At 35.8% G+C, this 12215-nt stretch overlaps 1 protein-coding gene across 19 annotated transcripts in view; it reads left to right on the top strand.

Moving 5' to 3' along the window:
* The window catches only part of TSGA10 (testis specific 10), a 149999-nt gene that overhangs the window by 76591 nt on the left and 61193 nt on the right, over positions 1-12215 (top strand). For all 19 annotated transcript variants that reach the window (XM_028832222.2, XM_028832218.2, XM_028832216.2 and 16 more), the window contains one exon: positions 209-394. In XM_028832222.2, coding sequence (XP_028688055.1) covers positions 209-394 — 186 coding nt within the window. The remainder of the gene's footprint in view (positions 1-208; positions 395-12215) is intronic.

Here is a 12215-nt window from a genome sequence, read left to right as displayed (position 1 = left end):
GCCAGGGCATATCCTGATTGCACTGTCTTTGTTAATTATAGGATGACCTGTTTTCTAAACTAAGAGTATAGATGCATTTCCTCAGGGTTCTGTTATAAATGCTTCTCATGGCAAGTGAATTCCCAATGACTTGGAAAATAATGTTTAATTTTATCATATGTTGAATATTTTAAATGTTTTAAAGTAATAGCTAAAGTTTGCTTTTCAGGAATCTGAGAACCGGCAAATGATGGAACAACTTCGAAAAGCCAATGAAGATGCTGAAAACTGGGAAAATAAAGCCCGTCAATCAGAGGCAGATAACAATACCCTCAAACTGGAACTTATCACTGCCGAGGCAGAGGGTAACAGATTAAAAGAAAAAGTAGATTCCCTCAACAGGGAGGTTGAACAAGTAAGTTTGGAAAAATATGTTTATAATACATCCTGCATCATATTTAAGAGAGTTTTGTTTGGCCTTCCATAAAATAAATGTATGAACAAACACTAATCAATATAAGAATGTTAACCATTCTCCTTATACTTTGATTCTTCTACAATCTCTTAACTACCCTACATCCAGAACAATCATTAGCATTTGTTAAAATTAGAAACTATTTCAAACATACAAAAAAAAAAGTGCAAAAAAGGTAACAAAACAGATAAACATATCCCCAGCTCCCACATGTAAGGATACTAACATTTTGCTGTATTTGCTTCAAATGTCTTCTTGTTTAAAGAAATAAAACATTACAGATAAAACTTATCTCATCCTTTTCCCTCCTACCTTCCTAATTGCTGGTGTGCATAACTGTCCTATCAGTGTGTCTAACTCCTTTGCATATGTTTATACTTTTTCTATAATCTTACACCCACAAATAACGTATAATGTTGTTTTGTATGTTTTGGTTTTTATTTAAGTGATAACAAACATAGTTGGAGATATTCATTTGCAACTTGCCCTCTTTGCTCAATATTATAATTTTGACACATCTCCTTTGATATATATAGTGTACTGTTTTACTCAAACAGTTGCATATATTCATTGTATAAATATTTCCTTTTTAAAATTCATTCCCATATTGAAGGAAATTTAATTGTTTTTCACTTTTTTCTGTGATAAAACACTGCAAGAAACCTTTTACATTTCTCCTTGACTACATGTTTCCTTATATTTATGCCTGGAAGTGAATTTTAAAAAGCTATATGCCTGGAATAGATCCAAGATATGTGCAATTTCAACTCTTCTCTAAGTTTTTGTCAGATTGCTCTCTAAAGTGTCATTCTGCCGTTAGAAATCATGAGTTATTTTCTCAAATACAAATCAATACTTGATATTGTCTGACAATTTTTTTCTATACTTTTTGTCTTGTGCTTCCTTGATTACAAGTAAAATTGAAGACCTTTTCATGTTTCTTAGCCATTTAGGATTCTTCCTCTATGAACGTTTTCTTGAATTTCTTTGGAATGAAATTTTGGTAAACTTTGCCCATTTTTCTGTTGGGTAGCTTTTTTGGGTAACTTACCTTCTTCATATTGATTGATTGATTTTTTTTTTTTTTTTTTTTGAGATGAAGTCTCGCTCTGTCACCAGGCTGGAGTGCGGTGGCGATCTCGGCTTACTGCAAGCTCCGCCTCCCGGGTTCAAGTGATTCTCCTGCCTCAGCCTCCCGAGTACCTGGGACTACAGGTGTGCATCACCCTGCCCAGCTAGGTTTTTTTTTGTATGTTTAGTAAAGATGGGGGTTCACCATGTTGGCCACTATGGTCTCGATTTCTTGACCTCGTGATCCACCCACCTCGGCCTCCCAAAGTGCTGGGATCACAGGCATGAGCCACCACGCTCTGCCTTCATATTGATTTTTAACAGAATTCTCTATATATTCTTGATAATAATCCTTTTAAAGATATTACAATTATCTTGTCCTTGTCTGTGGTTTGTCTTTTCACCTTCCTTGCAATATAAACAGGCATGTTAAGTTCTGATATACCCAGAATTATTATCAATCTTTTCCTATATAGTTTATAATGTTATGTCTTCTTTAAGAAATCCTATATAGTCCCAAGGCCAGAGAGATACTTTCCTATATTTTCATTTAAAAGTTCTTCTAGGTCGGGCGCAGTGGCTCACGCCTCTAATCCCAGCACTTTGAGAGGCCGAGGTGGGCGGATCACGAGGTCAGGAGATCGAGACCATCCTGGCTAACACGGTGAAACCCGTCTCTACTAAAAATACAAAAAATTAGCCGGGCGAGGTGGCGGCGCCTGTAGTCCCAGCTACTCGGGAGGCTGAGGCAGGAGAATGGCGTGAACCCGGGAGGCAGAGCTTGCAGTGAGCCAAGATCGCGCCACTGCACTCCAGCCTGGGCCACAGAGCGAGACTCCGTCTCAAAAAAACAACAAAAAAGTTCTTGTAAATGTTTGAAAGTATGTGAAATTTTGACATTTACATTTAGGACTTTAACCTATTTGAGATTGATTTTGTGTAGTTTGAAGTAGACATGTAATTTTTATCTTTGTGAACAGATATCCATTATCCTTTCTTCTCTGAAATATGTCAAGTCTACTTTGTCATAAAAATAAGTTCCCATACATTCTGCCCCATTGGTCTGTTTATCCCTTTGTCAATAATACACTCTTGTAGCTACTATAATTTTATATTGAGTCTTGATATCTGGGAGAATTAATGTTCCCTCAAATTATTTTGACTGTACTTGGTCCTTATTAAACTGTCTCAAATGAATTTTAGAATCAATGTATCATATTTCGTGATTTTATATCTTTCTTCTTTTGTGTACATTGAAGACTGGAAATTTCTCTATATTTTTTTGGGTGCAGCCACCTGCAGCCCACAAGTTTTGAGGTAATGCTTTCATTGCCATTTTGTTTTTAATATCATCTAGTTTCGTTATGATTTATTTTTAATTACTAAAGTTTGTTTATTTGAGACAGAGTCTCACTCTGTTCCCAGGCTGGAGTGCAGTGGTACGATCATAGCTCACCGCAGCCTCCAGCCCCTGGGCACAAGTGATCCACCTGTCTCAGCCTCCAAGTGGCTAACACTGCAAGTGTGAGCCACCACACCCAGCTAATTTTTAATTTTTTTGTAGCAATGGAGTCTTACTGTATTGCCCAGGTTGGTCTTGATCTCCTGGCCTCAAGCGATCCTCCCACCTCAACCTCCCAAAGTGCTGGGTTTAGAGGCATGAGCCAGCATACTTGGCCTGAAGTTTTAAAAAACCTTCCAATGTACAGGGGACTTGAGGTTATCCGTCTATTTTTACTTTCTTGTGTCTAGTATCTTATTGTCTAATGTTTCCAATATTGTGATCAGATAAAATGGCTTGTGATAATTCTTTGCTATCTGCTAAGAATTGCTTAGTGGCAGATTATGTTATCAGTATTTGATAATATTCTACATGACCTTGAAAAGCATCTGTGCTCACTTCTTGGTGGATGCATATATATGTGTTATATATATTTCCATATTAGATTAGGCTTGTTAATAGTGTCAGTCAAATCTTATAAATCCTTACTGTATTTGTATTCTTGATCTCTCAATTACTGAAAGACATGTTAAGATCTTCTGTAATTGTGGATTTGTTTATTTCTCTCTGAATGATTTTCTCACAGTTCTGGAGACTGGAAGTCTAAGATAACAGTGCCGGAAGGTTTGGTTTCTTCTGGAGCCTCTCTCCTTGGTCTGCAAATGTCTGCCTTCTTGCTACGTTCTTGCATGGCCTTTCTTCTGTGCATGCACATCTTCGGTGTCTCTCCTTATTCTTATAAGGACAGCAGTCATGTTGGGTTAGGATCCTGTCCTTATAACCCCATTTATTTAACCTTAATTACCTCTTTAAAGGCCCTGTCTCCAAATAGAGTCACCCTGGGGGATTAGGGTTCAACGTATGAATTTGGAGGGGACGCAGTTTTGTCCATAACAGGTTGTTTCTAGTTTTTGGCCATGAGGAATATAGTATCTGTGAACATTGTGTTCAAGTCTATGTGCGCATGTAAGTTTTCATTTTTCTTGGATAAATAACTAGGAGTGGAATTGCTGGATTATATGGTAAGTATGCTTAACTTTGTAAAAACCTGACAAATTGAATAAATAATATCTAGTATTTGATAGTACAACAGGGTGACTATAGTCAATAGTAATTTATTGTACATTTAAAAATAACTAAAAGTATAATTGTATTATTTGTAACACAAAGGATAAATGCTGGAGGAGATGGAGACAAAAAACAAACAAGAAACCAAAGTGGTTGCATCACTGTACACTCCCACTTGCACTGTGTGATGGTTCGAGTTGCTCTAAATCTTCTTCTCCCACACTTGGTATTGTTAATAGATGAATAAGGTTGTCACATTAGTATTTTAGTTTGCCTTTTCCTCATGACAAATGATGTTGAATAGCTTTTCACATGCTTATCGGTCATGAATCTATCTTCTTTTGTGAGATAGCTGTTCAGATCTATTGCCTATCTTTTTATTGGCATGTTTATCTTCTTGTTATTAAGTTGTAGTTATTTTTTGAACATTTTAAATTTTGGATATTTTCTCCCAGTCGTTGGTTTGCCTTTCTGTTTTCTTAATAAAATCATTCTAAGAACAGAAGTTTTACTTCTGTTTTTGATGAAGTCCAGTTTACCAATTTTCTTTTTATACTTTGTACTTCTGTATCCTGATAAATCTTTGCATGCACCAAGGTGCATAGACTTTTTTTAGAAATTTTATATTTTTAGATTTTATGTTTAGATCTGTGCTACAATCGAATTAATACTTGTGTATGATGTAAGGGAAGGGTCAAGGTTCATTTTTTCCCATACAGATACGAAGTCATCCAGCACCACTTATTGAAAAGACTTATTTCATCATTGAATTGTCTACAAAATTTTCACAAAAATCAAATGATCATATATGTGTGGATCTGTTTCTGTCCTCTCTTCTGGGTATACATCTATCCTTAGCCAGTAACCCAGTGACTTGATTAATATATCTTTATGGTAGATCTTGAATGAGTTAGTTAAGTCCTCCAAATGTGTTCTTTTCCCCAAACGTTTGGCTACTATGGTTCCTCTGCATTTCCACATACATTTAGAATGATCATATCATTTTCTACAGGAAAAAAACCCTACTTGGGGTTTGATTAGCATTATTTTGAATATACAGATCAGTCTGGGAAGAGTTGAGATTTTAACAATATTGAGTCTTCCAATCCATAAACATAGTGTATCCACTCATTTATTTATTTAGGTACAGGTCTTTTATTTCTCTGAACAATGTTTTGTACTTTTCAGTGTACAGCTATTAAATATATTTTGTTAAATGTATCCCATATTATCTCATGAGTTTTTTTATGGCTCTTATAGAATATCTCATGAGTTTTTACAATGCCGTTGTAAAAATGATATTTTATTCTTGAATTTTTTGTTCCAGGTTTTGATAGCCTATACACAAAAGTAGAATAGAATTTTGTGACCTTTTATTCTGTAACATTGCTTAAATTCAATGTTTTAGTCCTAGTAGGTTTTTGTAGATTTTAAAAGGATTTTCTACATATGCAATTATGACCTAAATATATAAAGATAGTTTTACTGCTTCTCTTTTACTCTTCTCAGAATGCCCTTTTCTTCTGCCTAGTACTTCAGACATCAGGATTGAATAAAAGTGGTGAGAGTGGATATTTTTTTGCCTCATATATAGCCATAAGGGAATAGGACTCAGTGTTTCATCTTTGAATATGATATTAGCTGCAGGTTTTTTGTAGAAGCTTTTTTTTTTACTTTTTTTGATATGGAGTCTCGCTCTGTTGCCCAAGCTGGGGTGCAGTGGCGTGATCTCGGCTCACTGCAGCCTCCGCCTCCCGGGATCAAGGGATTCTCCCACCTCAGCCTCCCGGTAGGTGGGAATACAGGGGTGTGCCACCATGCCTAGCTAATTTTTGCATTTTTTGTAGAAACGGGGTTTCATCGTGTTGGCCAGGCTTGTAGAAGCATTTTGTCAAGTTGAAAACATTCCCTTTTCTTGCAAGTTTCCTTAAAGTTGTGTCTGTGTGGGGGGTGTGTGTGTGTGTGTGTATGTGTGTGTGTGTTTCCACCAAGACTGAGTCTTGCTCTGTCGCCCAGGCTGGAATGCAGTGGCACAATCTTGGCTTACTGCAACCTCCACCTCCCAGGTTCAGGTAATTCTCCTGTCTCAGCCTCCTGAGTAGCTGGGATTACAGGCGCCCACCACCGTGCATGGCTAATTTTTTTTTTTTTTTTGTATTTTTAATAGAGACAGGGTTTCGACATGTTGGCCAGGCTGGTCTCAAACTCCTGACCTCAGGTGATCTGCCCACGTTGGCCTCCCAAAGTGCTGGGATTACAGGCATGAGCCATCACGCCTGGCACAAGTTTACTTAGAGTTTGTATCATGAATGGGTATAAAATTTTATCAAATGCTTTTTCTAAAGCTATTGAGATGGTCATATCACTTTTATTTTTTAGTTTGTTAAACTGGTTAATACATTGCTTTAAAAAATATATTCCTGGATAGTAGGTCATGGTGGTTTTGATTTTTGTTGAGACAGGTTCTAGCTGTGTCACCCAGGCTGCACTTGTGGTACCAAGTCATGATGTATTTTCAAAAATACATTATTAGATTGCATATATATATATTTTGGTTTTTTGAGATGGGGTCTCACTCTGTCACCCAGCCTAGAGTGCACTGGTGTGCTCTCAGCTCACTGCAATCTCCATCTCCTGGGTTCAAGGAATTCTCCTGCCTCAGCCTCCCGAGTAGCTGGGATTATAGGCGCCCGCCACTATGCCCAGCAATTTTTTTGTATTTTTAGTAGAGACAGGGTTTCACCATGTTGGCCACACTGGTCTCGAACTCCTGACCTCATGATTCGCCCGCCTCAGGCTCCCAAAGTGCTGGGAGTACAGGTGCGAGCCACCTCGCCCAAGAGGATTTCTTATATCTTAAGTCATTTTAGTAATTTGTGTTTTGCTAGGATTTGCCTATTTCATCTAAGTTGTCAAATTTGTAGGCAAATTTATTCTTACTTTGTAGTTACATTCCTTTTTGCATTCCTGTTATTGGTAATTTGTAGCATTTCTCTATTGTCTTCATCAGTCTAGCCAGAAGTTTATCATTTATGTTTATCTTTCCAAAGAAGGAATATTAATTTCATTGATTTTTCTCTATTAATGAACTAGTTTTCTATTTCATTGATTTCTTCTCTTTATTATTTCTTTCCTTCTAAATAATGTGTTTAATTTTCTCTTCCTATTTTAATGTAGGTGCTTATAGGTCATTGGTTTTAGCCCATTCTTCTTTTCCAAACATTTAAGGTATGTATTTTCCCCTACACAGTGCTTTAGCTGTATTCTACATATTTTTTGTATTGCTATTTTTGTGATAGCTATATTGAGAATAATTAACATGCCATATAGTTTATCCACTTAAAGTATATAATTTAATAGTGTTTAGATGTTTGTAGGGTTGTGCAGTGATCACCACAATCAATTTTAGAACATTTTCATCACTTCGAAAAGAATCACTGTACCTTTTATCACCACCAAACCCTCCATTTCAGTCTTTGATGCATTTTTAGTTCATTTTTTTTCACATGGTGTGAAGTAAGGGTCCAAATTCATTCTTTTGCATATGTCTATCCAGTTATCTTAGTAACATTTGTTGAAAAGACTATTTCTCTCTGCACCACCCCACCCCACTCCCAAGTTTGAATGGTTTTGGCGCCTCTATCAAAAATCAATAGATCATAGACACATGGGCTTCTTCTAGACTCTTAATTCTATTTCATTGTTCTATATGTCTGTCCTTATGTCAGTACCACACTGGCATAATTACTATTGCTTTGTAGTAGGTTATGAAACAGAAAAGTGAAAGTCTTCCTGCTTTGTTTTCATTTTTTCAAGATTCTTTGGCTATTCTGAGTCTTTTGAATATTCATATAAATTTTAGTTTCAGCTTGTCAATTTCTACAAGGAAACCACCTGTGATTCTGATAGAGACCATGCTGAGCTGGTAGATCAATTTGGGGAATATAGCTATCTTAACAATATTAAGTCTTCTGACCCATGACCATGAGGTGTGGTTTCATTTATTAGATCTTTAATTTCTTTCAACAATATTTTGTTGTTTTCAGAGTATAAGTTAGGTCTTATTGTGTTAATTTTATTCTTAAGTATTTTATTATTTAGAATGCATCTGTAAATGGAATTGTTTTATTTTTATTTTCAGATTCTCCATTGCAAGTGTATAAAAATACAATGATTTTTGTATATCGATCTTGTATCCTGCAACCTTGCTGAACTTATTTATTATAAGTCTAAAAGTTTTTAGCGAATGCCTTAGGATTTTCTGTATCTGTCACCTGGGTTGGAGGATTTTCTGTATCTAAGATCATGTCATCTGTGAATAGAGATAGTTTTTACTTTTTCCTTTCCAATCTGGATGCCTTTTATTTTATTTTCTTGCCTAATTACCCTGACTAGAACTTCTAGTACACTGTTGAATAGAAGGGGCCAGAAAGGGCATCCTTGTTGCTGATTTTAGGGGGAAAGCATTTCATCTTTTACCATCAAGTATGATGTTAGCTGTTGGTTTTTTATAGATACCCTTTATGATATTGAAGAAATTCCCTTCTATTCCTACTTCGGAGAGTGTATTTATCAAAAAGGGTCTTGGATTTTGTCAAATGCTTTTTGTGTATCTATTGAGATGATCATATAGTTTTTCTTTATTTTATAGATATGGTGTATTATATTAATTGACTTTCATATGCTAAGCCAACTTTGCATTTTTTGATAAATTTCACTTGGTCATGGTATATAATTATTTTTTGTGTTGCTAGATTTGGTTTTCTAGTTTTTTTGTGAAGGATTTTTTGTATTTCTAGGAGTGTCTGTAATTTTCATTTCTTGTAATGTGTTGTCTGTTTTTAATATCAGAGTGAGACTGGCCTCATAGAATGAGTTAGAAAATGTTTCCTCCTCTTCCGTTTTTCAAAACAGTGTGTATGGAATTGGCATTGATTCTTCTTTAAACGTTTGGTAAAATTTACCACTAAAGCCATCTTATAGAGAAGTTTTATGGGAAGTTTTAAAATTACTTCTTTATGGGCAGTTTTAAATTTACTAATCAATTTCTTTGTTGTTATAGATCTATACAGATAGTCTATTTTTCATGAGACAGTTTTGCTAGTTTGTGCTTTCTAGGAATTTGTTCATTTCATCCAAGATATTTAATTTATTGGCATACAGTTGTTTATAGTATATTTTTATAATCTTTTTTACTTCAGTAAGGTCACATTACTACTAATGCAGTGTGTAAGGATTGCATTACTACATTATTTCATTTCTGATTCTATTGCGTGTTTTTTTCTAGATCAATCTAGCTACAAACTTGTCAATTTAGTTCATCTTTTCAGAAACTAACTTGGTTACTTGGTTGTGTTGACTATTGTTATTTCCTTTTTTTTTGAGACAAAGTCTTGCTCTGTCACCTAGGCTGGAGTGCAGTGGCCTGATCTCAGCTCACTGCAAGCTCCGCCTCCCAGGTTCACGCCATTCTCCTGCCTCAGCCTCTGGAGTAGCTGGGACTACAGGTGCCCACCGCCATGCCTGGCTAATTTTTTCGTATTTTTAGTAGAGACAGGGTTTCACCGTATTAGCCAGGATGGTCTCGATCTTCTGACCTCGTAATTCGCCTTCCTCGGCCTCCCAAAGTGCTGGGATTACAGGCGTGATCCACCGCACCTGGCCGACTATTGTTATTTTCTTTATTTCAGTACTTTCTTTTCTTTCTTTTTTTTTGTTAATTGGATACAGTGTCTTGCTCTGTTTCCCAGGCTGGAATGCAGTGGTGCGGTCACAGCTCACTGCAGCCTTGACCTCCTGGGCTCAAGTGATCTTCCCACCTCAGCCTTCCAAAGTGTTGGGATTACAGGTGTGAGCTACTCTGCCTGGTTGTTTCATTAATTTCTTTCTCTCTCTCTCTCTCTCTCTCTGGCAGTAGGAACTCTGCCTGGCTTTATTCCCCCACCAGTTTTATTAAGGTATAATCTACCAAATAAAAAATGGTATTTATTTACAGTGTACAATGTGATATTTTAATATATGTATAAATTGTGAAATGATTAAATCAAACTAATTAACGTATCCAGCACCTCATATGCTTGCCTCTTTTTTTTTTTTTTTTTTTGTGGTGAGAACATTTAAGATCTATCCTCTTAGTAATTTTCAAACATACGGTACATTGTTGTTAACTATTGTCCCCGAAACTTATTCTTTCTGTCTAACCGAAACTTTCTCTCACCTCATCCTGCCCTATCAGCTCCAGGTAACCACCATTCTACTCTCTGCTTCTATGAGTTCAACTGCTTTACATTCCACGTGTAAGTGAGATCAGTGTTTGTCTTACTGTGCCTGGCTTATCTCACTTAGCATAATGAACCTCTAGGGTCATCCATGTGTTCACAAATGTCAGGATTTCTGTATTTTTAAGGCTGAATAGTATTTCATTGTGTATCTATATTCCACAAGTTTGCTATCCATTCAGCCACTGATGGACACTTAGGTTGATTCCATATCTTGGCTATTGTAAATAATGCAGTGCACATGGGAACACAGGTATCTCTTTGACATACTGACTTCATTTCCTTTGGATGTATATCCAGAAGTGGGATTGCTGGGTTATATAGTAGTTCTGTTTTTAATTTTTAAAGACACTTTTGTGCTGTGTCCCATAATGGCTAAACTAATTTACATTCCCATCAATGGTGTACAAGGGGTTCCTTTTCTCCATATCCTCACCAACATTTATCTTTCATCTTTCTTGTAGTAGCCATTCCAATAGGTGTGAGGTGATTTTCTTTGCATTTCTCTAATAATTAGCAATGTTGCCCTAATGACTATCAATGTCAAGTGTTTTTTCACATACCTGTTGGCCAGTTGTGAAAAAATGACTTCTTTTGAGAAATGTCTATTCAGGCTCTTTGCCCATTTTTAAATTGGGTTATTTGTTTTCTTCCTACTGAGTTCCTTGTATATTTTGAATATTAAGCCCTTATCAGCCATTTGGTTTACAAATTTTTTTCACATTTTGTAGATTTTCTCTTCACACTTTTCTTTGTTGTGCAGAAGCTTTTTACGTTGATCCAACCCCATTTCTCTATTTTCTCTTTTGAAGCCTATGCTTTTGGAGTTATATCCAAAACAATCACTATGCTGGTCAATGTCAAGAAGCATTTCCTCTCCATTTTCTTCTAGCAGTTTTACCGTTTCAGGTCTTACATTTAAGTCTTTAATCCATTATGAGTTGATTTTGTATATGGTGAAATAAGGGTCCAATCTCATTCTTCTCCACAGGCAGTGTTCCCAGTATCATTTGCAGAGATTGTCCTTTCTCCACTGCATGTTCTTGGCACCTTTGTCAAAGGTCAATTGACTGTAAATGAATGGATTTATTTTTCAGCTCTCTATTCTGTTCCATTGGTCTCTATGTCTGCTTTTTATGGCATTACCATTCTGTTTTGATTACTATTGTTTTGTAGTGTATTTTGAAATCAGGTAGTGTGATGCCGCCAACTTTGTTCTTTTTGCTCAAGCTTGCTTTGTCTAAAGGGTGTATTGTGGTTCCATATGAATTTTAGGATTTTTTTTCTATTTCTATAAAAATGCTCTTGGAATTTTGATAGGGATTACATTGAATCTGTAGATTGCTTTGGGTAGTATGAACATTAACAATATCAATTCTTCTGATCTGTAAACGTGGAATATCTTTCCTTTTATTTGTGTCTTCTTCAATTTCTTTTATCAGTGTTTTATAGTTTTCAGTGAACAGATATCATCTTTTTTCTTATGCTATTATAAATGGGATTGTTTTATTGATTTTATTGATTTCAATTCTGCCAGTGTGTAGAAACATTACTGATCTTTGTATGTTGTTGATTTTGTATCCTAAAATTTAGTGAATTTTTTAGTTCTAACCTTTTTTTGTTGGAGCTTTTCACCACTGAGTATGATGTTAACTGTGGGCTTATCATATATATTCTTTATTGTGTTGAGGTACATACTTTCTATACGTGGTTTCTTTAGAGTTTTTTATGTTTATTATGAAAGGATGTTGAAGTTTGTTGAATGCATTTTCTACATGTGTTGAGATTATCATTTGATTTTTATCCTTCATTCTGTTAATGTGGCCTTTCATATGGATTGATG

Source organism: Macaca mulatta, chromosome 13 (genome assembly GCF_049350105.2).
Source record: "Macaca mulatta isolate MMU2019108-1 chromosome 13, T2T-MMU8v2.0, whole genome shotgun sequence".
Classification (NCBI taxonomy): Eukaryota; Metazoa; Chordata; class Mammalia; order Primates; family Cercopithecidae; genus Macaca; species Macaca mulatta.
Note: the sequence above shows the minus strand (reverse complement) of the source record. Positions and strands in the feature narration are given on the sequence as shown.